Genomic DNA, 27,435 nt, shown 5'->3' with positions numbered 1-27,435 from the left:
AAGTACAATGGTAGACACGTTGTATTAAAAGTTGCTTGTGTATGCAGATTTAACTTCTGGGTCATGTGATTTGTTTTATTTGATGAGCAGTTTTTCTTTATTTTTCTGTACATGTTACAGTGCCGAGGTCATGTATAGCATTTACATTAACTATAGTACAGTATGAAATACTGTACGAAATAATATATCATAATACAAGCAATGTCATAAAAAATATATATGACTAATATAATTTAATACATTCATTTAACAAATAAAAAAAAGTGACAAAATAATTGAAAAAAAAAAACAATTCCTCTGAACCCATGGTAACATCTATCTTGAATACATTAACATTTGTATCACTTTATCCTTTGTACACAGACCTTGACTGATATTGAAGTAATGGAATGTTTAATGTTGAAAGAAAATAATACTTATGACGTGAATATGATGTAAACAGAACATGAGCTTTTTTTTAACAAAAGAGATATCCTTAAAAATGTTGATGGAAGCTTTGGCTTATCCTACAGCAATGTTGTGGCAGAAATCATGTTCTATTTTCAAATGTTAGCGTCTACTGCATTAACATGGTTTTCTTACATATAGTTTTTTTAATAATACAGTATATCTATTTATTTTTTTTCAATTACAAAATATGACACTAACTCAAGTTCATCTTTCAACTTGTCGATATTTATTAGAATTCTCTTTGAGGCAGGCTGTTTTACAGTCAGTAGCATTTTACGCCAGTGAGTATGACCATGAAAGTCACCTGGGTACCCATTAAACTTCTTCAGACTCTCCAATGTTCTTTGAACTTGAGGCAATGTCATACCGCGTGAGAATAAGAACATTTTAAATCACTGAGGATTGAATTGTGAGGACTGTACACTTCATGAAAAGGAAAACATTTTCTGTATTACTCATAAATGCACTTTTAAGAATTTCAATGCAGTATATTTTCTAAAAGCTGTGTCACTTAGATTACCCTACATAGCAAGTGCAAAGTGACCAATAACGTCTGCAACGACAGCAGTTTAAGATTTTAATTTGCGTCCTGATCCTACCAAATTTGAACGATAACAAGCATGCACATTGCGTTATATCGTGTCTACATCAACAGGGCAGTATCAGCAATGAGAGGACCTGGATGGTTGTGAGATCAAGTTTTTGTTTAGAAGACATGTTTGATTACACATGCACCTTACAGCAGTGATTCCCAAATGGTCTTATTCTGTGACCCATCTGACACTGTCAGCGTTTTCTTGTGAGACCGATTGGAAGTATAATAATAAAACCAATCGTCACAGTCGAGACTCAAACGGAATAAGTTGCAATCCACCATTTGGGAAACACTGCCCTGGATTAAACTGATCACGCGGTTGGTGTTCACACACTAGTGTCGTTGTCACTTGTGTCTGGAGCGTATTTGGAGCAGCGTGGGAGTCTGCTCCATGATCTGCACCAGCAGCTTGTCAATGTAGTCCTCCAGGTCCCGCACCTGTGACTTGATCTTCTTCAGCTCCGCCTCACGTTTCTCCAGCAGCGCCCCCTGCTGTTCGGAGGCCGCCTGCTGCTTCTCCATTTCCACCTCCTGCTGCAGCAGAAGGGAGATCAGCTCCATGTTGGTCAGGTTCTGGAACTGGGAACAGTTGTCCGCTAACGCCTCCTGAAAAGATAGGAGGGGACAGAGAATGACAGGGGGAAATATTACTATTAGGTAAACGAGATACACAGCATGTTAATGAAATGTTGTTACTAGAGTAATTAAATAGTCATTACACAGGTATAGGGGAAACTTGATGTAAAGTGTGACAAAATGTTCCACTCAATTTTGAGCAACCTGTTTATCCCAAAGTACCACGACTGTACAATAAATCTCTGGTAGTGTTTGTGGTCTTCTGTACCTCACTCTTCTCGGCCTCAACCACTGTCTGCTGCACAGCACGGCCTGGGTTGATGGTGGACTTGAGCTTCTCCAGGACGGATCGGCCATCTTTCTTCTCCCCCTGGCTGGTCATAGTTGTCAGGGGCTTCACTGGGTGGGGGCTGCAGAGGAAACAGGTCAGCATCAAAGGTTCACTGTCTACACAGTCAATACACACATCCATTTCCACAAGAGAATCAATGTTCGATACAGTTAGTCAGTATCTTGCATAGGTGTTGAAAACAGTGTGCATCCTGGGTTTTGAATGTGCAATCATTCAAAATCGAGTCCTCTAACCAATTATCTACCCTACAACAAAATAGCACTTGAAAACAAGAGGATTTGTGCAAGAGCATAAAAATAGCTTATTTTGTCTTGGGTTTTCAAGTGCACAGAACTGCTGCGCTTTAGCGGCAATAACAGAGTAAAAGTAGACACATCCATTTTGCTTTCATTTAAAATGTAAAAAATGGCAGCAGACATAGAAAACTAAAGTTGTCGTGCCAGTAACCACAGGATCTGGCTGGGCTTCTCTTTGGCACTCCTCAATGGCTTAATTTACGCTACAGAGCCGAACCAAGCTGAGTCAAGCTAAACTGTACTGTGCTGGTCCGGTTACACGTCCTGCTAAAAAGGACAACGTGAAAGGACAACACCCCGGGCCAGCACAGCACAGTTCAGGTTGGCTCTCTAGTGTGTAAAGCCCCGAATGTGACACCCAGCAACAGAGATGTAATAACAAAATAGAGCGGTGGGATGAGATAACGTAAACAATAAAGAAGCAATGTCATCCAAAGGGTTTGGATGAGTCGGTGGACCTGACATGAGAGATAGATGGAGTGAGCCTGTACTGTAGTACAGCGTGTCTTCTTATGGAAGCTACTTTATTCCAGTACACTATCTAACAGCCAAATCAAAACATTTCCGGGGGAAAGAATGAGAGAATAGTCTAACAATTTATAGACTCTAGATTAGAGCTACAGTGTGTTGTCGGCAGCTAGCAGATTAGCTATGCCTATCTGTAGTTTGTAATCTCTCTGCATCCCATTGTTGGCTACAACCTGGCAACCCACACTGGTATGTTCTAAAAAGAAGTCGAGTGAGTACACTCTACAGAGCTATAGTGTGAGTGAGGGTCTCACCTGCTCTCCTGAAGGGGCAGGCTGCTAGCTGGCTGTGTCTCCTCAGGCAAAAGTGTGTGCCGTGCATCGACCAGGGGCTGGGCAGTGGTGGTGGAAGAGGAGGAGGAGGAGAAGGAGGAGGAGGAGGTGGTGTAGGGGGCCACAGCCAGGGTGACTCCGGGACTGAGCTTCACGGTCTGGGGGTGTGTGATGGTGGGGCCGGGGGCAGGGGCAGGGGGTAGCTTAGCCTGGGCATTAGTGGCAGCCACCAAGGAGCTGGGGGTAGAGGAGTTGTTGGAAGCACAGGGGTTGGAGTCATGCAGAGAGGGACCAAACCCTGACATAGCCTTGGAGGGACTTCTCAGGTTTGGGGCTACTTTGGCATGGAGGTCTTCAAACCTGATTTTCCCAGCTTGTTTTGAAGGGGAAAGTCCGGCCATGGGATTATCTTTCATATTTGACTGAATGGAGAAATGTGTTTCTGGCTCTTGTGGGGACATTAATGACTTAGGTTTCAGGTCATTGACCTCAGTCTCGTCCCTGTTTACACATTTCGATACTGGTGATGAAAGAGGAGATTTCACCGGTTGATATGAGAACAGACCATCGCTGCTCTCTGGGATCATTTGAACAGGAGACGACGGTTGGCCAAGATGGCTCTCCTTCACTTCTTTGCCTTGACCATTTGGACTGCCATTGCCTTGGAGCTCACGAATCATCCCCTTGAGGCTTTTACGTGACCTAACATTCCCCGGGGAAGACTCACTGATAGGCTTGGTTGGTTTGACCTGAGGGTTGCCATTTCTATCCAGTGGCGTGACTTTTAAATCCATAATCTCTCTAGAAATGTCATCTTCAGATTCAGCTCCCAAATTAAGCTCATAAGACCTTTGACCTTCAGATATGAATGTACCTTCGTCCTTCGTACGCTTTGTAGACTCTCTGCAAGATGCCACTGTATTCAGTTCACAACCTCCATCTGGACAACTGTCTTGAAAAAGTGGAGAGTCTTTCAGCTTCGAATCTGTTGGTGAATTCATGCTAAAGGAAGAACTGACCTCTGTTAACATCATCTTATCTTCTGCAGATATCATCATCTCCTCATGGTTATATATTGCTAAAGGTTTATCCTCTGGCGGTTGAGGGAAAATTCCTCCTAAACTTTTTAGGGTATTACTGCCTGTTGTTTCAGATGGAGATGAGCCATCAGAGTCAATAAAACTAAAATCTGAATTACTGATGTTCTTATTTAGATCTTCTAAGGTTAGTGAAGGTGATTCATTGTTGTTTACGAATGTGGACTTAGCTGGGTGAATGGAGAGCGTTTCCACTGTTGGTTCTAGTAGGGTGGAAGTAATGTCTGGCGTCTTAGGCTTTGATTTAGGGGAAGACATACTCAGTAGATCAGCAACAGACATTTCACTATCAAGAAGCATTATGGGTAGAGCTGAATCAGGATGTTCAGAGGGGGAAGTGCCTCTTAAAATTGCCTTTTCTGTAACAGAGGTATCAACTTTCTTAGTATGCTCTGAGGCCAAGGTAATTAGTGCATTGTTTACATTTGGCCCTTTATGGTTTTCTGTGACACCAGTTCCAAAGAAGTCCTGCTCAGTTAATATCCCCTTCCAGCTGTCAGGTTCCTCTACTAACGGTTCATAGCTAAACTTCCTAAACTCGTCTTCCTTCTTTAACAATGGGGGAGATATAATGTTTGCATACTGATGAGAATGACCACCTGTCTGACTGTCCGAAATCTCACTGCCTTTGTGAAGAAGGTCTATGCCTGGGGTCGGGCTTGGTGTGTGTCTCTTGCTGCGTTCTGCTTCTCGTGTGTGCTGAAGGGAGGCCACACCGGTTTGAGAAAGGAGACAGGCTTCTTTCTGGACAGCCAGCTCCTGACCTCTATGCAACCAACTATCAGAGAACCCTCCATTGACTGGTGTCCTTATTGACCTCCGTGGAGGCAACGGTGGAGGCTCCTCTTCACAAATCTTCATCTCCTCAATTGTTTGAATTGCATAAGGAGGAGGAGTGCTCCTTCTGTGAGCTTGCTTTGAGATTGCATTTGATGGCTGCTGGGTTGGAGTAGTCCCCTTTGGTGAAATCAGTCTGCTCGAGGCAAAGGCATCAAAGGACTCATCCCATTCTCCCCCACTCTCAGACATAGAGCGAGAGGCGCATGGATTGGGGGGACTAGCCGTGGCTGCTCTTGGGAGGACCGCAGGGAGGGACATCTGCCTGGCTACTGCCCTGGGGCGCTCTCGCCTTATGGCCGCCATTTTCTTTTGCATTGTATGATGGACGGGACTGGGGACGCAGGGCCGGGAGGGCAAAGCTGTGGAATGACAGAGGGGTGAGACGGGAGAGAAGGAAGGGAAAGGGGGAGACTTTCTGGTCTCTTCAGCTAAGAGCTCCTCAAAAAAGGGGTTGCACTGCATATGCGGGAGGAAGGGGTTGGAGGGAGAGATGAGGGTGGGGGAAGGGGAGGGGGAGGGGGTGAAAGGGTTAGTAGGATGTCCACTGTCGGGTGAGGTACGACCAGTGGAGGAGGCAGAGGGAGAGGAGCACTGGGGGGGAATGGGGGAACGAGGGGGGAGGGGAGGGGGTGTGTCTGAGTTGCTTTCTACCTTAGGAGATACTTCCAGCCTGTGAAAGGAAGGCACAAGTAGTCCTCTTAGTTAATTCTGTGCCAGCAGACCAGGTTCAAGTATGGGTGCACTTTTCCATCAAGGACAGAAAAAGTCAACCCAAATGTTTAAAGAACCGACATTTTTGACCACTAGTTGTGTCTATTTGAACACTTGCTTCAGGCATTTTCCATAATCAGTGAATACATCATAATTGCAAACAAAGAAAACAATAATGAGGTTATGGAAACACAGTAGAGCTAAAAACAAAACACGGCAGAGGAACCCAAGCAATGTGAATGAGCAAGAACACAAGTGAGTTTGGTAATTCAGGAACTGTCAGAGAATACTGAGAATACCATAACAGGATCTAACAGCATCAAAACATGATAACAGCTTAACTTTATCAGTGTAAGTGATTCACTGTACTGTATGTATTTGGATGGTCCACAACATACCAAACATTGCTTGCTCAAAACTCAGGGAATTTCTTTTATCAAGCATTAGGTTTTGAGAAAATATGATGATTAAAGGGGCAATCTGGAATTGCTACATCAATCTTAGGACTTTAGCCGTTGATTCATGAAGAATATAACTTATATTTGCCTCATGAGCTTTGCAATGTAATTGTAAACAAACACTGTATTGCTTCACATCTTCACCTCCCTCAAAAAGTGATGGTGTGACTTTGTGATTTTGTTGTTGTTTAAATCCCAGATTGCCCCTTTAATTTGATCTCACACAATATGAAGACAGAAAGCTGTTGTGGGCTATGTGCCATCATTTCCATTTCAAATTTCCATGCACAGGAAAATTGTTTGATTTCCATCACATCGAAATTATAGTACAGTACATTTTTGATGTGAAACTGACTTTTTTGATATACTTTCATGAATATCAAACCTTATGTTGTAGGTCACATGAGGCAATAAGAGATGGATAAAATGGAGGTGGACTCAATTTCCATTTTAAAGTAACAGGGGGCAGCATAGACACTGAACTCAAGGAAATAAAAACTGTAGTGTGCGTTTGAGGACAGGCATTTGAAGATAAATAAAGCCCCGGAGACCCAGAGAGAGAGCCAAAACGGCCCCCACTCACCTTGGCTTATTCTGGGCATCACTGGAGCCGAACCAACCCCTTAGCCTGCCCTCAGGGGTTGAAGAAGCCTGGCTCGGCTCCGATTTGGCAGGGAGAGAGTCGCTCCTGCCACCAGAGAATAACGTCTTTCTCAGCTTCTTCCCTTTGTCTGCAGAGTCCACCACCGTGGTGGTAGATGAGGACATTGGAGCTGCCGTTTGCACTGGCCGACCCCCCACCAACCGAGCACTTTGGACCTGGGAGACGGCAGTAGGCTCAGCCTCCCTCTCCTCCTCCTTCTCCTCCTTCTTCACCTTGTCGAAGGACCAGCGACGGCCGTCGCTGGGGGAACCCTTGTCCTCGCTCCGCTTGGTGAGGTTCTGCAGAGAGCGAGAGAGGGGGGAGCACTTCTCCAGTAGGACCAGCTTGGATGGGAGGGTGGCAGAGCTCTTGGACCCCACAGGCTCAGAGTTATAGATGTGGCTCCCGTTGATGCACAGAGAGGATTTGGAGAGGGTCATACCTTGATCCTTGAGGGACTCCAGAGCAGGACAGGGCCGGGGCAGAGAAGTATTGATAATACTCGCCTCGTCGCTGAAGGCGCGCTTGTGGGTCAGTATCTTTGGGGAGGGCTGTGAGGTAAGCACTGTATGAAGGAAACACAAATGGGAATAGGAAAAGCATTCCAATCCCTATCCCACTTTTGTAATAACAAAAACAACTAGACACACAAAGCAAGGCAATTACTACATTACTAAGTAATCATATATCAATACAATGTTCACTAAAGTGTTAAATATTAAATATTTAAATATCAAGTGTGACCAATCTTCCCACATAAACATTAGAAGAATCTCAAGACCTACCTTTTTTGGCAAGCTCTGTTTCTCCATGGTGGGTGTCTACTTTCACCTTGCTGCTGTAGATTGGAGAGCTGGGGGGGTCCATCAGGAGGCCTAAGGCTGGGGGAGGACAGGGGCTCTCACTGGTCACAGACGAAACACTGCTCTCAGAGGCCAGCGATGAGCAGGACCTGGTATCAGACCCCCTCCGCAGCCTTCCCTTCAGGAAGAAATCCTTCACCTTGCTCCTCTTCTCCTCCCCTCCAACCTCTCTGTCATCCCCTCTGTCTTCCCTGCCTCCCCCACCCCCACCCCCACCCCCGCCCCCGCCCCCGTCTCCAAAAGGCTGGCCAGCGGTACTCGACAGGGCTGCGAAGCGGCCTGGCACGATAGCTGAGGAAGACTCCACGTCCCCCCTCTTCCTCCCTGTCACGCGGTCTTTCAGCTTGCCGAAGGCAGAACGTGGCTTGTCCTTCATGGTGAGATCGAACATGCTGGCAGTCATGTTGTTGCGTGTGAACTGGACTGTCACCTGCACCTCGCCACGCTCCTTCTCTTTCCTCCCTGCCTTGGAGTTGAGTTTGAGCCATCTGGGAAGGGGAGAGACTGTCAGCTCGAGCGGCCATGCCAGTACTCACAGACAGACAGTCTTGTGTAAATACATTCAATGCATATTTCAACTGTAATATCATATTCAATGTGTTCCTCTTGGCAGCCAGTGACATTATTACATAACTGGGCGGGGTGGAGGCTGGTAGGAATTTGACCATCATGTATTTTCAACTGTTTCTTAAGTCTTTCAAAGGGGGAAACACCCTACTCTTGGGGGTCCTCCCTCCCCCACCTGGTGCCAAAATTATGTGACTAAGACGCTCTGAGGGGTGCATCTACATGTAGGAAGTCCTCCCACTGCTTCCGTTGCCCAGACCCTTCTGAGAGGATCAAAAACATGTGTTCTGGAGCCAAAACAAACGCCTGCTATTGTATGTGAGTTTCACTGCAGTGCACAGAGAGAGAGAGAGTGAGAGAGTGGGGCAAGAAAGAGAGACAGAGAGAGAGAGAGAGAGAGAGAGAGAGGGGAGAGAGCAATGGTCCTACAATCAGATCCAGATGTGTGCTGTTGCCTTCCTCGACTATGCTCTCTACACTGTTGACTATGGACATTGTCTGCATACTGCTGAAATTACCCTTTGAATACCTCCATTGTGATTCAACTGAATTCCACAATGTCTTGTGGCAGATGCAACATTGTCTACCTGACTGAATGGCTGACGTACCAAACAGGTAATGATATATTCTCGTGCAATAATTCAAGGGCCAGGATAAACACTGGAATCCTATTGTGCAATACTGTATAGAGCATGAGAGATGATAAGCGGTATGTGTAGAAAGCTTGTAGAACCCCAATATTCACGGGCTGACTGCATTGACACTGTTGGATTTGCCTCCCTCAACCCTACATGCTGCTTCTGGTTTTTCTCAAATAAGAGCTTAACATTGCTGCGTTAAAGTTGTTTGTCACCATGGCAGATGGGGCATGCTGTGGCAATTGACTACAACCTGCTTTATTGTTGAACAAAGGAGCAAATCAAAATGTGTGTACGTCAGAGCATAGATGAATAATAAAAGAACCCTTTGATAAAAAGATAAGATTTAAGGACAAGCCACTTAAAACATATTTTTAGTTTGGCTCAGAGATGGAATCTGCTGTGTAATTATTGAGGCCATGTTTTATAATAAACACAGAAGCATGATGTCACAAGCTGGTATTCTGCCTGATGTACTTCTGTGAAGGCTGATGTTGATATCAGTATTGCTGCACCATCACTGCTGTTTGAGGCAGATGCAGAGTGAGCAGTGCAATGATTATTGGGGGAAAAGGAGGTCTGCATATTACATTAAGGCATGACTTGCATGTCATTGTAAATGATGGCGCATCATACTGTTGTTTCCTTACAATACAGTACATGCACCATCATTCCTTATAGTCAGGGAATCCATATCTGGTTTTTTTTACTTGAATTATGAAGATGGTCATTCTGAGATGTAGGGCCTTCAGAGAGACAGTGGCCATCGTTTAACTACCGTAGATGCACCAGTAGGGGTGAGGTTGTGAAGGCTATTGATCTTCGACATAAACAAACTCCCAGTTCTTCTCATACTAGTGTGAATTCCCCCACCCTACCAACATACCATAGGCTTGTTTGACTGTCAATCTAGAAAATGATCATAGCCAAATCAAAACAAACTGTAAGTAGATACTGTAACATAATGTGCGATAATGTGCGATAGTAACAATGACGCTGACAACAGGCCAACATTGTGTGTGTAAATAAGTAGTTTCTAATTTAAATAGTGTAATAAGTTAAATGAACCTACTCATCTCTAGGACACATTCCATCTTGAAATATTTTGTCCAGAGGGACGATAGCTTGACCCAAGAACACGTCAAGACCGATAAGGACCCGGTGCATGACAGTGAGCACCAAGTCACCGCTCCCAGGAGGGTAATCACTCCGTCCCCCTGCCTCCAATATTCCGGGGAGAAGTTCGAAACAACATTCTTCATTCCATTCGGGCACAGTAGCCTTCTCGACCAAGCCGGTGGTATATTTCTCCTTCCCCACCTGAATAATGGTGTATACATAGCGGCTACCGTGCTTGCCCTTCGTTCGCAGTCCCCTTGCACGGAGGACAGTGACATTCACATGGGTGGGCACCCATCTCTGGTCATCGTCCAAGTCTATAAGTGACATCATCTTGTATTATGTTCAGATAAACACCTCAAGTGAGGGTGAGTTACTGCGTAAAAAAGTCACAAAATAACGGCCCTGCTTAATATTGGAACCCCGTCCCACGCAGCTTTGTCAATTGCGCATTAGATAATCATGATGCCTCGGCATCGCCTCGCCCTTGCGTTTGGGTCTACCGTTACTCGCTGCGGTTGCTTACTGAAACCGACGCAGGACCTCTGCAGAATTTCTCCCAAATCCACGCACTACTATACTCCGGGATATTTCCGACGTCAGTTTGAGGAAGAGCTGTAATATCCTGCGCTTCAGGCGCTCCCATGCCATTTGCAAAGCCAATAACTCCGTATCTAACCAAGTTAGGCTGTGGGCTTGCTGCTGTTAATAACTTAGTTGGTCCGACCTTGTCGCATCTAGTTTACTGTCCGAAAACTCATTGTGCTCACGGCCCGCCCCTGACAAAGAGGCCCGCCGCATACAGTAGGCTTTATGGATACTGCAGAATTAAAGAGAAATACTCCCCCTAAACGGTGAGACAAGAGCAAGCTATGACAATAGTCGCATTATTATAATTCCATTATTAATGGTGATCGTTAAGCCTATCAATATGTCACAACATGTATGTAATAGCCTGGATTATTTTGCTTGCCAATATAGCAAAAGCAATCACACGTGTGACACACACAAATGGCTTTTCGGCCGCATCAGTTAGGCCAATGCGTTAAATTGGTGAAATTGGGCCCATCGGAATAATGTAAACACTTTGGGGGCTGAATCGTCCCGTGGGTTCTGTTACACATAACTATTACAAAGTGTAAACAAGTGCATTATGGTTGGTTGTCTTGCGCAATCACGATGTCAAATGATGTCATGTAAATAAACAAATCCAGTGTGGTCTATAGTCTACCTCAATATAGTGCCTATTTGGATGGTCCCGACAAATACATAAATACATAATTATTGGCCAATAGCCCTTAATGGTTTTATGGAAACATTGCACCAACTGTCAAGTTTGTCAATTTGCACATGGTTTTATACTGTCATTGTTATGTCAACTCCTCCTGTACCACAAAACAACCTCATTATTTGTCATGTTTTTGTGCATGCTGTGTTGATGTGTTCACATTCACTAAGTATTTAAAAGTTATGACATTCATTGGAAGAACATGGAAATGAGTATGTTTATTTTATTAAGATCAATGGAAACGCATATATCATGCTGAGAGTTCCGCTGAACTATTGTCCAACTCAGGAACTATATACAGGAGCTCTGTCCCCTGCTCCCCGATGCCGCATCGTCTCAGTTGTGTGGCTTGTGATGACTGCCATCTACCGGACTAAGGGATACATTATTTAACTACACAGACTTAAATGTGCGTGCTCCTTGAACAAATTATTACATTTACATTTACATTTATGGCATTTAGCAGATGCCTTTATCCAAAGCGACTTACAACAAATACATTTGTTTAAGTAAGTGAATAATCTATCCATCAGTCATCATAAGAAAAAGTAATCAATGCTCAGACCAGGGGCCATTGGAAGTCACAATGCTAGAAGATCTTTTTTTTTTTTTAACAGGAGAGAAACTTGTACAGGGGGAGGGTGGGGATGAAGAGGTCTTTAGGAGGGACCATTAAGATGTAGCCTGAAGAGATGGGTCTTCAATCTACGGCGGAAGCAGAAAGAACATATCAATAATCAACACTATTACCTACTCCTTCACTGGACATTTACTGACAGCCACTGTCCAAGACGAAAAATAACCCCAGTCAATAAGGATGGAATGTTTATTTGATCATAAATAAAAACAATAACAACAGCAACTATTCATATAATTTAGTCAAAATCAGCTCAGAGTCTGTTTCACAGTGTTGACACAGTCACTTTGAGAATAAAGGATATATATTCAGAGGAATGTACAGTAACCACAGGTATGTATGTATACACATTCAAAACAGTACGTGACACAACAACAGAACCTCTCTGACGAGGTCTCTGCGGCACTTCTCTACTTGGCTGGGGCATTTGAGAGAGAACAGGCATTTAAAAACAACCTTACACGTCCCAAAAGGGCTACTGTTATCAACAATAACATTGTTATATCACCTTTATCACACCGTAACTCGTAGTCTTATAGTCAATTTCATACATTCATTTGTATAGGAAATGAATGGTGTACATATGAATCATTAAAAGTCCCAACAAAAACAATGTAAACCGTCACAATGATATGCACAGTAGACCTCTCCTCTTTTACCCCGTTGGGACAACTAATCACAATCAATTACTGCTTTGGTTGAAGCCACATTGATACACATTTTGTGCACATGAAGGCATTAAAAACCTAAACATTGATTCATCATAATGTTAATGTAAACCTTCATATCTGTTTTGATATTGATATTATATCAGAGTGGTCACACATAGCAATACGTAACATTATGATTATGGGTGGGGGATAAGTGAAATACTCAGTAATCTCAGTCCACATTAGAGACTCCAGCATCATGGGTAATGTAGTTCTAAGAGGAAAAGCATAAAGTCACACGCATGGATGTCTTTTTAAATCAGTTTTAAGGCGAAAATGGAAGGTCTTGAAAGGGGCATCATCAGTCCAAAGTTTCAAACCAGTAGGGCTTTGGTGATTTGTGTCAGGAGCACCAGCTAAAATTCAACAATCGATCAATCATCAGTTGCACAAATACTGCATTTCTACTTCATAAATATCTTTGGTTAACTTAAAAAGGTTTTTTGTTTCGGGTTAGGGTTAGTCTATCCAAATTAATCTTTGCCACCAACATACTGTGATATTCACTGTCCTTGTCTGTCTCAATATGTACTGTACAATGTTTGATGCACCCTAAAACAGTTTCATCTCATCTCATAAAAAAAGGAAAAAAGCACGGGGTGAAAAAAAACCGACTTGGTCCTCTGGAATGTTGCGTTTCCCTGCCCTGCTCTGTACCGTACAGTAAGAGCCTAGTACAGCCTAGTGTCTATGGTTTAGGGTCCGTGTACACACATCATTGTACTGTCCTCTCCTCTCCAGCCTCCAGCCGCACCCCCCCCCCCCACCCCCCCCTCCATTTTGCTTTAGTCCCCCAGGCTGTTATGAGAGCCTTTGAGAAACAGTTCGTCCTGTGAAAGGTGTCCATCGTAGGCGTCCATGTAGAGGCTGCTGGTGCTGCTGCCGCTGCCACTGCTGCCCAGGAAGGTGCCCACGGCCCGGCCCTGGCGGGCGTGGCCCACCGCGTCGCTGAACACCTTGTTGATCTGCTCCTCAGAGGGCATCCACCAGTCGGGGTTGGAAGCACAGTGCATTCTGATGAACTCTGGAATACAGACAGTTGGTTTAGAATAGAATTAGAAGCACAGTGCATTCTGATGAACTCTGGAATACAGACGGATGGTTTAGAATAGAATTAGAAGCACAGTGCATACTGATGAACTCTGGAATACAGACGGCTGGTTTAGAATAGAATTAGAAGCACAGTGCATTCTGATGAACTCTGGAATACCGATGGTGGATTTAGAATAGAATAGAATAGAATAGGAAACAATGGAATGACTTTATTGCCAGGGGAACGTTCAAGATGAATGAGTATGAATTTGAACATTGAGGTTGACAAATGATAAGTCCTGTCTCCATTGTCAGTGTATCATCACACACGTCTCTAGTGGTAAACACAGTTCTTAGGTGGAGACCGATGGCAGTACAACACCTCTGAGGCAGGTGACTTTGACGGGGTTCAGGGGCCGTCTCTCGGGCCCGGGTTCTCCTGAGTGAACCGAGCGTTTCCTCTTCCCCAGGCCGCAGGAGTACTTGAGCTCGTCGGTGGTGAAGACGAAGCGGATCAGGTAACGCAGCAGCCTACGGCCATCCTTCTTGGAGGAGTTGACCGCCTCGTCCCACTGCTTGTTGGTGATGAAGAGAGGATAGTTCCCCAGGAGCTGTTTACTACCCTGGAGGAGGGGGGGGGGAGAAGGGTCAGGTGAGAGATACCTGGGCATGGACCTAGGCCTGTGTTGTAGCTCTACTGTACATCGATAAAGACCTACACTCTTAATACCTGTCTTTTTTGATCCATTGTGTTATTGAACCTGAAGTAATTCCCCAGTGCTTTGTACTGTAGAATGCAAAGCACTGGTGGTATCAAGTTTCAGATTCACAGATTATGCTGTGTGTTGTTTGGTGTTTGGTTTGCTTATGCAATTCCGTTTCAAAATAATACTTTCACAAGCTAATAGAGGCTCTCATTTGAATGACAGTTTCACTTCATGTGAAACTAGTTTCAGGTTGATTACTGCAGTTTAGGTTAAAATTGCACAACAAATGTGAACGTATGTAAAGGGACTTCTTTCTGTGACTGCTCAAACCTAAAACGCTGAAACGTTAAAACCTAAAAAGTTGTTAAGACTGTGTATAATGTTGAGCTAATCTGTGGTCCTCACTCCCAGATGAATGTGATATTAATGTGTTATCTAATTTCATCATCTCAGCTGGATCTGTATGTACACCGTTTTTTAGTGAACTACAGTATCACATTACAGTAAGTGAAGAAGGATCACTAGGCCACAACACTTAAACATGGAACTGGGGTAAAAGGTTGTTTTAGTTATAAAGAAAACTCATCTTGAAAACACAAACCTCAAAGAATGTTTTCCGTTCTTCATCCTGTAGAGAGATAGAGCTATTTAGTTAATTTAGTTGATAAACAGTAATGATATCACTTATGTACAATGTACCATACTATGGGCTCCAATTTCCTTTCACTAAAAGTATTCTGTGCACCACAATGTATAGTCCATATGCCGCTATGTTGGTAATTTCGTTCAGCAAAGTTTCAGTTAGGGAGAGTATGTTTAAAAATGCACTTTCTAAATGGTGAACCCAATCTGAAAAAAATACATTCAATTAAAGCTGAGAATCTCTACTTTGAAGTAATTGTTTGATTTCAAATCCAAACTGTTTGGGTATAGAGCTAAAAGACACAACGAGCTTCCTCTTTCCTACACTTATGGAGGGCGCTGTATGACTATAGTATGCTAGGTCTGTATTATTCTCCCCTCCAAATATTATCATGGATTGAAGAACATGAATTTGGCGACTCTCAGGATGATTCTAGCCATCATCTTTTTATAGTTTGTGCGTAAAGGCTGTCCAAACTTATTTTTCTATCAAGAAGGTACAGTATATGCCTATGCATTTTTAAGCATATGTCATATATCTAAGATATAGCTTACTGTTACTGTTTTATACCGAATCAAATTCACGGTTGCATGATATTAATCGAGGTAGTAATTGGCGCAGAGAGTGGAGGCAATCGATGTCTGCTAGGAACATTGGCATTATTTCAATGTTTTAGGGAAAATGGCATACATATTTTAGTAGGCTAATGAGACAACACTAGACCTACTCCCACATATTTGTAGTGGAGGTACTGATGTGCCCATTATGATCAAATAAGTGTATATTTCCGCCTATTATTAATTATTGAACGTGGAATACCTAATTTGCCCACTCCCGTTGACAAGTCCTCCGAGCATTCCCATTTACCGCTCTGCCTATATTGGTACAACGTTTGTTTTGGTCAGAGCAGACGGACCTATAGGTGACACGAAATTACCGAAACGGTCTTTGAACATGGTTTTTGCTCTGCGCACCACTGTTTAGCAGAAGAAGATTGAAGCCCTCTGACTGATAACACATCATGCCTCATATCTAACAGAACTGAAATAGACCAAAGTATTTTTCAGGAAGTTGCTGTGTTTTCAGATTTGAGTCCTCACCTCTGTTAGCTGTTCTTCTGGTACAGGCTGTATGAGCTGGTTATTGTGTTGGAGAACAGTCTTGAAGAAGTCCAGAACAGTCTGGCAGGGAGCTGCAAAGTGATTCATGTTACGTTTATTCTACTACTTATTGCTTGGTGTGGTAATTCTGACCTCACTGAATGTGATCAATGATACAGACACAATAGCACCGTTTTTTAATGATCTTACCCACTTCACACTTCAGTGCCAAAGTCTGTCAGGTAACACCGTCGTCAACTAATAGACCTACGTGCTATTTTGGGGTGTAATAGTTCTGAAATACTTAACTATTGTAAAAAAATCTGCATACACTCTGATGCTCATTGTCTGATGGTGAAAGGGTCTCATTTGAGTCTCTCTGCTGTAGTCTTTTGTACTCAATAAGCCGATGCATATTCCACCAGGACAACCTTCCAACAGGGAGGTTGTGGAAAGAGCAGTGATACCGCTAATTAGGTCTGGGCACCATCGGGGATATTCTGAAGGCTCAGGGTAGAGAGAGGTTAGGTAATGAGAATGAATGGCAGATTAAAGCATATCCACTCAATCCTTAGTGGTCTCAGATAGTGGGGCTGTGTTTGGCTGCTGTGAAGATGTACAGTATATATCAGGAGTCTATAGAGCCTTGAGGGTGTTGATTTAGATACTGTATATTAACATTGGTAGCCCATCTCACCACAGGGATTAACTAAATCCTTCTCTGTACTCTCTGAAGACAAATAATAAATATTTGCATTGGGTATTTGCATTGGGTATTTGCGTTGGGTATTTGCGTTGGGTATTTGCGTTGTAACGCACCTAAAGCCTCTCAAATGTCTCTTCAACCATCAGCTTCTCTAACTTCAACCGTCCGTGACCCAAGAGGAAGTGGCTGTGACATTAACTATTGAAATCCCCATAAGGTCTACTCTGCATTCTGAGCCAGTTAGTTAAACCCTAGTTTATCACCTGGCTGGTATGTTCTCCATTATGACCCAGTAACTTAGGTAACCTATGACCCAGTAACCTATGACCCAGCTGCTCTCTAGTACCTGGTGTGTTCTCCATCTTGTTGCGGAGCTCCTCGTTCTCCTGTTGCAGACACAGCACCTCCTGCTCCAGCTCCAAACAGCGAGGGCAGCAGCTCTCCTCCTCCTCCTCCTCCTCTTCCTCCTCTGGCAAGGTAGACGACGGGTGGCCATATGACTCCGACAGCGCCGGGGAGCTCCAGCCCCCCAGGTTGTGCCCCCCTGGAGACACCCCAGATTCAGGGTCTATTGTTGGGCCTCGCTCGCCCTTGAGGCCTGGGCCCTGTTGGGGCTGCTGGGGCCCAGTGAGCAGGTAGTTCTGGAGGGACTCAGTGAAGATGCGGAGGAAGGCAGAGGTTTGTTGTTGGTTCCACTGGCTCCGCTGGGCCTCCTCCTCAGCGTCTGTGGTGGAGCTGCTCTCCTCAGGCCTGGGATTACCCAGGGGAGGGTAGTGTCCATCCTGCTGTAACCCCCCTCCTCCAGGCCTCGTCTCCCCCCCAGATCCAGACACAGGCCCGGCCAGGCAGCCATCCTCCTGCTTGATGTGGGAGGTGAGGGAGGAGGGCGGTTCCAGGAACCTCCCGTTGTTGTTGAGGAGGCTGAGGACTCGGCTGCACTGCTGGGCAAACGCGTCCAGGATCAGCCTGTTCTCTGTAGGGGAAGAGGACAAGATGAACAATGCTAGAGAGACAATGATAACAACACAACAACAACAAGATTGCATTGTAATAATATAATAATATCTGCCATTTAACTGACACTTTCATCCAAAGCGACTTACATTGCAGTGAGTGCATACATTTTTCAGTATATATGGTCTCAGCGGGACATTGAATTGAAACATTTGCTCGAATAGTAGCGTTTTTGAGCACATTAACCACCTTCCACTGTCCTGGCTGTAGCCACCTGCAGCATTGGATATGTTTATGATGAAAAACAGTATATCACAAAACAGTCTCAGCTAGACCAGTCATCATCATCATCATCATCATCATCATCGTTATATAACAGTTTGCAAGATTGTTTGACTCTCATTCCTCGAAGAACACGGATCAAACTCGGGGTAAATTTGGTACAACGTCTTGCGGCCGCGTTGAACTCGTTCTGTTTCCAGCCGTGGGGGGCATTGGAGCTACACAGTTATGCCACAAATGTGAGCTGTGCTTTCTGTGCTTTCTGCATCGCTGCCCCGGCTTCCTCCACCATCTCTCTCCCCCACTCCCTCTGTCTCGCTCTTCCTCTTTCTATATCTCTCACATTATTCTGTTCATGGGACCCCAATAAGAGGCTGGTTTCATCATTTATTAATAACCCAAGTCCACGTGTCCAATTATGCACCTTATGGAATAAAGAGGGAACACCACACAGCAGATAGGCTACGGCTGCTGCTCTGCTATCAGCAGAAACAACAGGCCATCTTGTGTCCTTCCTCCTGCCTCCCAGCAGCCTCAGCACGTCAGAAGGAGATGATCTTGTGAATCTTAGCTCTGATGATTATTAATCTGTGGTCCTCACACACATATACACACACATCACGCACGCACACGCACGCGCGCGCACGCACGCACACACACATACACACAAAGAGAGACAAGGCAGGTAATTATGATCTCAGCCACAGCGCCCCAGAAATTGGGCGGCCCACTGTGCTGCGTTTGCAGAACCACTGAGACGTGTCTATCGGCCTGGTGCAGATGTGTCGCATTTATTAATATGCGCGCTGTCTCTGTTTACCCGGCGAGATGTATCTGATATCTTTCCTCCCCCTCCTCACAGCCGCCCCCCTCCCCTCCTCCCCCTCTCCATCTCTGATGCTGGGAGTGCACAGCCTCATAAAATTTCATTAAACATAACATGCTTGGCAAAGGGGAATTTATGAGCCCCATTTATTTTAATCACAAGTCTTTGGGAAAGCTTTTAAATGCAATTTGCGTTATTGTGCTCATATCTGCAGGGCTGGCTGGGTCTTTGGGTCCTCGCTCCCTCAGATTCTGGGGTGCTGAAGGGATATGAGAGAGTCATCATCATTGTCTGTCCCCTCAAGGGGAAGATGCTCTTATCGTTGTTATTATCAAGAAATATTTATCTTTGTGAAGGACAGGCTGCAATAAAGGGCATTACAGAAACAAAGCAACAGTGCATACATCAGCTTTGAGTGTGGTAATTGGGCCCACAGCAGAGGTACAATGCAGTATCACATTCTGTATAGTGATTCATCAGGGAGGCCCATAGCATCTACTATATAAGGCCTGTACTGTTCCATTACTATGTGCAAGAGCCTTACTTAACATAATGATAATCCATATAACCTATAATCTATAGGAGGTCAGACTTCATGCCATCAGATGATAGGCTACTATATCACCATGGCAATGTATACACTCACCGAGCACTTTATTAGGGAACAATGGGAAGGTGTACAGGTCTTCCTAATGAAGTGTTCGGTGAGTGTAGATTGCCTGTGGCATGTGATAATACTGATGCTCAGCCCAATCTGCAAGGAGAAAGATAAGCAGGTTTATCTATGTGGGATCTCCCAGCCAGCAAGCTGGTGGTGGCCCCTTGTCGGCCCACTGTTGGCATGCTAACAATCGGTCTACCATTGACATGCCTACATTGGTCCACCATACACATAGCGACGGTCGGTTTAGCATTGGCATGCCAGCAGCTGTTTATCATTGGCGTGCCGATGGGTGGTCTACCAATGGTATGCTAACCCTCTGTCTAACATCGGTATGCAGGCCATCGGTCCACCAATGGCATGCCACCATTGGTCTATATTTGGCATACCACCCATCGATCTACCAATACCATCGCATACCAACTGTCGCCCTTCAACAGTGTCGTCAACAAAGGTCTACGAGTGGCATGCCATCTGTCAGCCAATCATTACTAGTATGTTGTTGGGTTAATAGCCATCATTTTGCCATTAAGGTTCTGATATTGGCTGATGAGCCACTCTGTTGCCACCAACAGTGTTTTTAATCTGCTCTTGCACTGTATTGTACAGCACTTTGCTGATGTTTTGATTGTTCTCTTTTTCCTTTTTTATCTGTTCCTTTTTTATCTGTTTATCTGTTCCTACCTTTTTTCTTTCTTTTGCGCAGTATTGTACAGCACTTTGAACTGCATTCTTATGTATGAAAGGTGCTATATAAATCAAAGCTTATTATTATTATTATTACCAGTGGACCGATAAACGCTTGCTGGTTGGGCTCTGTTTAATTTAGTACCTCTGCAGGGTTTAGTCCACCCCATTTAATCTAAAACTAAAACTCCTTACTAGATATGCAGTATTTCAAATGAAGATTATGTGCACATCATTACAATGGCTTGACTGTAAAGAAGCAAAATGAGCACATTAAAATGAGCAAAGCGAAAACATGAACATATGAGCCAGAGAGCAGCAGCAGTTCACACACGCAAGCTTCCACAAAAACACAATCCAGTGACTCATTTGGGCACACATTAACATCCTTGCACTCCATCATGACTGTTCAGTCTCATTACAGCAGCATTGTAGCACGCAACATCAATCACTGCAAATGAAGGCATGGGGGAGAATGGAAGAGAAACAAAAAAGAATGTGACAGGTGCTGCTAGAACAAAGACCACAGAAGATGCTTTCAGTTCATCAGCCCGGTGAATGGATGTTGTGGATGTGAACTGATAAGTAGCAGTAATATGATATGAAAAGTGTCAATAATCCATGTGTTTATTGCTGTGCATGGAAAGAATAGTATGCTACTACCAACAAGGTTTGGAAGCAGGTTGAAGTTACATTTAAAACCTTATAACGTCCAATATTATAGTTATAGTAATAGGACAAACACATTTAAACTGAAAAATGTAATCTCTACCATGTCTAGTAATCTATTGCATTACGCACAGAGGTAGCAAACAGGCCTGTGCGATGCTCAGCTGAACTGATAATATATAAAGACTAAACTTTCTCTAAGATCACGTTGTCGTTCAAGTTTGAAAACCTACCCGAGCTTATCCCGTAAGTGCAGTCCGGAGATTCATGGTTAAGCGCGGTTCGTAAGGGCGAATACCGGGAGTCGTGGCGCACCGCTGTGGCGCTGACGACCCTCCGCTGGCTGTCAAATGATGCCGCCGCCTCACTCCCCACTGTTGCTGAGGTGGATGTCGCGACTCTGCTGCTGGGCCTGTTTTCGCAGGGGAAACGATGTTGCTGTTGCAGCGGCGGCGTTGGGTGATGCTGCTGGCTGCTACTGATGGTGAGGGAGGTCTGGTGGAGTTGCAGTCGCTGCTGCTGATGCTGCTGCTGCTGACTCTGTTGATACGGATGATGGTGACTCGGATGATAGTTGTAATGATGTCCGCCGCTGTCTCCAAACAGCGGGATATCGACCATAGTGGGTCTATCAAACCGCGCCTTTCCCGCGGACCGCTTGTTCGGGAAGGTCTTGAGGGTGCTGTAAGGACCCCGTTGCTGCCGGCACATCTTCGGGGGGCAGAGCCCTTCGTCTGCAGGTTGGATCTCCCCGTCCATCATTGTAAGTTTCAGAGCGCTTGTCACTTACGGTAGCTCTCGTCGCGTCCTCGCTTGACAGGCTGGTGTAGACTGGTTATCTTTCCGTCACTGTCTCGCTGTCTGGCTCAATTTCCCCCAGTAGTCCCCACTCTGTAATAGTCAGAGGGTGGGCTAATTTACTGACAAGCCACCGCGCCAATCCCCAGACGGGGGCGCCGTGTTTAACTGATTATTTTTGCCAGAGGGAAATGCAGGCGGGACCTATTCACGCCCCACTGTCTGCGCTCTCTCTAGAATCGGCGGGGTTCAATAGCATTCGTAAAGATTGAGCATACAAAGCTGTGGAGAGAGATATTCTGCGATAGGAACGAGTGGCCATTTTGCCTCTGAAAGCATCCAGAAACCCAGTAACAGTAGTGAGGAGAGCACCCCATCAATATGACAACGCTCCCGAGAGGGGCACATCTGGGCACACCTGTGACATCTCATCTAGGAATAGGCAATAGGTTGGCACCAGTACATCAATTTAAATAGACATGCAATAAGCCCACTCCATGGTAATAACTTGTGTCACATGAAGAACTTGAAATGCCCAAGAGAGACCAACACATGGCTTGATCATGTTCTGAAGTATAAATGGTGTCAAAAGATATTTTTAATTCAACACTGCACGGCACAGATGGGGAACATCTATATAACTCAATAGGAACTGTAATACAATAACATCAGTTTTATTTATTTAATTAAGAATAGGACTATTCATCTTGACTCAAGTGGTCCCTATATCATGACAGATTTTTTGCACTCACAAAAATCCTGCACTGTAGCTTACTATAACTGCCACAAGGGGGCGACACATGAATACAAATTCGGTCACTGGTGACAGGAACAGGTGAAGAACTGACATTGAAAACTTGAGAAAATCGGTCTTTGCCTGTGTATGAGCAATTGATAAACTGGTAAAAAATCAAAGTCACTAAATAGGGAAATTTTTTTCAAGGATAAATGCATATCCTGCATATCAAAGGGTTAGTATTATTACTCCACTGTATTTAGAATGATTAAGAAGGGAATATGTAGCCCCGCGGTCTATTGACACTCTGTGTCACCCGGGATACTGTGGAGGAGGTGGCCAATAGGAGGATGAGGACCAAACTCCTGGCCATCATGGACAACCCCTCCAATCCCCTACATGACACTGTGGCAGAGCAGAGAAGCTCCTTCAGCAACAGCTGGCTCGATCGGGGTGATCAGAGTCAGGCTGGGGGATGTTAAATCTTACTGGACTGTTCTTACTGTATATAATGTTTCAGATGTCTATTTTATTTGTATTCTATTATTCTATTGTCACTTTATTTTGTTGTTGTTGTTTGTGATGTGAGCTGCTGTAATGGCTTAATTTCCCCTCGGATATCAACAAAGTACCTATCTATCTATCTATCTATCTATCTATCTATCTATCTATCTATCTAGCTATCTAGCTATCTAGCTATTGTGTTATGCTAGAGAAGTATTCAAATATTAGTATAAACATATGTATTATGGCCTGTTGCATAGCATACTTTTGATGCAAGAATGCTTGAGCATGCTTATGCTGGATGCATGCTTTTTTTTTTTTTTTTTTTTTTACATTTATTTATTATGGATTTTGTTCATTTAACAAACAGAGAACAATACAAAACAGCACAATACAATAAGGCACATATATAATGAAACAGAAAAAAAAACTAAAGAGGGACTTTCAATAAGACATAGTAGGTATAGCATCTAGTGGTTTGCACTCACACAAAACCCAACTGGATGCATGCTTGAGCTTGAGCTCTCTCTAAAAAAAAGTGAGCTTTTTATTCGGATAGAATAATTTATATCAAATTGTTGGTTCACTTAGTATTACAAATTAGTTTAATTGACAAGGACAATGAAGGGCATGGCGCAGACTACTGACTGTCCTCTCAGCATCACTTGGCATTACTATTATTGGGTGAGGGGGGACGCAAAAGAGCCGCTCCAACATGCTACGTGAATGCGCACGTCCAGTGGTCAATAGGGTGCGTGCGCGCCTACGGAGTTGGTCACAAAAAGCAACAGATTTCAAATGAGGTTGGACACCACCAGACGACCGCACTCATCCAGAGACATACTACCATCTTCACAGAGCTGAATATCTATGGATTAACTACGATCTTATATTTTTTCAAAAGAGCATAGTGAAGAGAAGTGGAGATTTATAAGGGGAACGTTCTGAGACACTTTCAGTTATATGTCTGGTGTTTCCGTGAGGTCTTCAAGCGCAATGATGACTTTTTGAGAAGTGTCTGGAACCGTCATTCAGACAACCGTGAAAGTTCAATTTAAGTTTCTATTCCACCTGTCATTTGATTATTGGGATCGACTTTGCTTGAGAAGTTTCTGCCTAATGGATGAAACACATGACAACAGCACGGGTATGGTTAAATCAAAACCAAACCAATGATGACATTTAAATCAAAGATAATTGGGAATTCAATCGAGGATTATTTCAAACGTTATTCATCATGAATAATTGTTAAAAACAACGACAAAGTAGGAACTGTTTCATAGTCAATTCTGGACTTACACTGTCGCCGGGATGGTGCGCCTTTTCAACTGCCTCCTGCTGGGGTATCTGACCTGGAATCTACGGATATCAGACGCACACGGGGAGTACTGCCATGGCTGGTTGGACACTAATGGAAATTACCACGAGGGCTTTCAGTGTCCGGAGGACTTTGACACGATGGACGCGACCGTGTGCTGCGGGTCTTGCGCCCTGCGGTACTGCTGCGCGGCCGTGGACGCACGGCTGGACCAGGGAAGCTGCACCAACGATAGGGAACTGGAGAACATCGAGTTTGCAGCGCGTAAGTTGGGTCCCAGAGTAGTTATGTACCTAATAAACGCTGAAATCATAGAACATTGTATCAAGACCTAGAACATTGTATTAAAGTCAAACACATTTTTGGTATCTTTAAATCAACTAAAGCAGCCTACAAAACAGCCAATCCACTCAAGTGTGTCATGTTGGTGTTATTACCATCATGCAGTCTAAAGAAGGCTGATTACTTAATTGTAATTTTTGTTTTCAATTTTGCAATAATAGAATAGGCTTATATTGTTTTTCCAAGGTAATCTGTAAATCACACCCAAAAAGGACAAAGGTTATCGTTCAAAATTAATGTCCAAAGAAATGATCAACATCACTCATAATAAAAAATACGAAAAAATAAGAAGCAGAAAATGTTCCATGAATCAAATCAATGGTATTATAACTCCAATTATCCAACACAACGTATCCCAATAGGTTACATCACACTTCAGACAGAAAATGGCACTAGTTGACACTTTTTTCTAATAAAAACAATTTAAAACGTATCATGACTGTGAAATAAATTGATTGATCAGTCACTGTAAACTATCATATATAAAAAATAAAAAATAAAGTTTGATCATCACTAAATAGTTCGAAGAATAATTTGGGAACATTAATTTCAAAGTGTTATTGCTTTATCAAGGTAGAGTGAACGCATAAATGGCAGGCCCTCTTAATTCACACTGATCCTGTTCCCTGCGTGTGGGGCACCTGTTTTCTCTTGGCTCGGGCTTTATTTGACCTCGCCTTAGAAAGATTGTTATCGGCATGGAAAAAAGGAAACGAAAAGTGGGCATGCGATACACCTGGACAATGTCACCATACATTCCTCCAGTTACACGATAGGGGGGTGGGGGGTTGATAGTGGGCCACACCAGAGTGTCCTATAGATGAAAACAAGTGGATGGAGAGTTTAAACAGATTTCAAGATCAAGAAACGAACTTATTTTGTGATAAGGCTAACCGACTGCTTTACGCAATGCCCTAAGCCCTCAGATGGAGAATTCAAATGAAAGCCGACTGTACTGTAATAACTTTATAAATCCAACTTAATTTGTCAAGCCATTATAAACAGTTTTATGAGAATTACTCATTTATGTGGGGTTATTACAAAACCCCTAATTATTCGGCCCTACGTATTCAAAGGCAAGTAATTCATGGCACTTTTAATGCAAGTTAAAGAGCCTTTATTGTCGTGAATAAAACCAATTCAGTGGCTAACCAATTTGGCCAAATCTCTCAAACCTAGCCGGATTAGTTTCCCCTGGTCTTCCTTGCTGCTACGCACTAAAACTGAGCGGCCATTGTCAATACAATTTCCACACATTTTATGAAAATACATAAACATTAAATAATTTCCTCCCCAAGCGCCAATCGTCTTTTTGTAATCTGAGTGTTAAATCTACATTTTGGATATATGTCTTTAAACATTATAGCTTCTGTCTGTTGTTGTTTTTTTGTCACTAGAAATGCAAGCTACACCCACAAATATGTTAGGCTACTTTAGAATTCTAATCAGCGTTTATTTATCAGGATGTAAATGGTGCAGTGAAGTGAAATCTCAAGGAGAAGAAATACAAGTGAAATAATAACAATTACACATTTGCCAATATGGCACAGTATATTAAAGTACTATAACTATAATTAATCAACAGTAATACGTGTAGAGCAAGTACACAACATAACAGCTTCTGTGAAAAATAATCTGAATGTAATGTATGATATTAATGTAAACTGTATATTTATTATATTCAGGCAGTAATTAATGAGTACTGTTGAGAGTGGCATTTTTAACTTTATTTTTCTTCCCATAAAATAAGTATCATAATAAATAAATAAAAAAATTTTACAATCAAAATGTGTTCCTGAAGGAGTAGCCTACTGTACTTCTTCAGAATATATTAGGAACTCTAAGTGTCATGATCAACCTTGTAGTAAGACCAGTTAGACCACCAAGCTTTCCATTGACTCAACATGACGTGGGTTTGTAAACGTCCTTTCTCATTTCCTCCCTTCTCTCCCCGTCTCCCTCTCTCCACAGAGCCCATCTATGTGCCCTTCCTGATGGTGGGTTCCATCTTCGTGGCCTTCGTGGTGATTGGCTCCCTGGTGGCGGTCTACTGCTGCACCTGTCTGAGACCCAAGCAGCCTACCCAGCAGCCCATCCGCTTCTCCCTTCGCAGCTGCCAGGGTGAGACCATCCCCATGATTTTGACCACCGCGCCCCCCAGCCTGCGCACCCCCTCCCGCCAGTCCAGCACGGCTACTACTAGTTCCAGCTCGGCTGGAGGGGGGAGCTCTCTGAGGCGCTTTTCCCTGGGGGGGCAGGGGCAAGGGCAGGGGCAGCAGCAGCAACATGGATGCCTGGTGTCCGCCACTGTATCCTCCTCGACATCGACACCCACACCCCAGCCGCTGCCCCCTCCCCCTCCCCCACCCTATACCTCCCCCATGGCCTGCATGCCAGGTGGCCTCCAGCACCCTCACGCCTCCAGCCACCCTCACCCCCACCCTCACCCCCATCCCCATGCTCACCCCCACGCCCCGCTCCAGCTGCATCAGCCCACGCACCCGCACTCCCACTCCCACTCCCACTCCTCCCAGGGCACAGGCTTCCTGCTGCCCCAGCAGTATTTCTTCCCCCTACAGCCAGAGCCTTTCTCCGGGGCCAAGGGCTTTGCAGACTTTGGACAGAGCTGACTGGGCTCACCTAGTAGGGAGGAGGCTGGATTACAGTACAGGACCTCGCTGTGGGACATGAGGTGGTGTGGTGGCACGGACTGCAGACACACACGGGCAGCAGAAACAATATATTTGACAGACTGTTCTGAGCTGCAGTGAGCCTGCTGAACGAGCGTGGAGACAGAGAGACAGAACTGGGAGGCACCGTGATGTTTTTA

General features: G+C 44.2%; 3 protein-coding genes across 3 annotated transcripts in view; 1 reads left to right on the top strand and 2 right to left on the bottom strand.

The window, feature by feature from the left end:
• Window positions 1-1,390: 1,390 nt before the first annotated feature.
• rab11fip5b (RAB11 family interacting protein 5b (class I)) lies at window positions 1,391-10,338 on the bottom strand (the record flags this gene model as incomplete). Its single annotated transcript, XM_083686884.1, has 7 exons — window positions 1,391-1,651; window positions 1,890-2,031; window positions 3,052-3,589; window positions 4,775-5,676; window positions 6,759-7,383; window positions 7,604-8,169; window positions 9,959-10,338. The coding sequence occupies 7 exons, from the start codon at window positions 10,336-10,338 to the stop codon at window positions 1,391-1,393; spliced, it is 3,414 nt and encodes a 1,137-aa protein (XP_083543010.1).
• A 3,087-nt stretch (window positions 10,339-13,425) lies between these two features.
• bend4 (BEN domain containing 4) lies at window positions 13,426-21,680 on the bottom strand (the record flags this gene model as incomplete). The annotated part of the gene is made up of 6 exons (XM_083686217.1): window positions 21,141-21,680; window positions 17,175-17,801; window positions 16,123-16,214; window positions 14,981-15,007; window positions 14,055-14,295; window positions 13,426-13,664 (listed from the first exon to the last, which is right to left on the bottom strand). Exons 1-6 carry the CDS (start codon window positions 21,667-21,669, stop codon window positions 13,426-13,428), a joined length of 1,755 nt encoding a protein of 584 aa, XP_083542343.1. The 5' UTR covers window positions 21,670-21,680.
• A 2,510-nt stretch (window positions 21,681-24,190) lies between these two features.
• The window catches only part of shisa3 (shisa family member 3), a 3,653-nt gene continuing 408 nt past the window's right edge, over window positions 24,191-27,435 (top strand). The window contains exons 1-2 of the mRNA XM_083686818.1: window positions 24,191-24,527; window positions 26,577-27,435. The exon at window positions 26,577-27,435 is cut by the window's right edge and continues 408 nt beyond it. Coding sequence (XP_083542944.1) covers window positions 24,257-24,527; window positions 26,577-27,235 — 930 coding nt within the window. The 5' untranslated portion in view covers window positions 24,191-24,256 and the 3' untranslated portion in view covers window positions 27,236-27,435. The remainder of the gene's footprint in view (window positions 24,528-26,576) is intronic.

The sequence above is a fragment of the Argentina silus genome (assembly GCF_951799395.1).
Source record: "Argentina silus genome assembly, chromosome: 15".
Taxonomy (NCBI): domain Eukaryota; kingdom Metazoa; phylum Chordata; class Actinopteri; order Argentiniformes; family Argentinidae; genus Argentina; species Argentina silus.
This window is presented reverse-complemented; position numbering and strand designations above follow the sequence as displayed.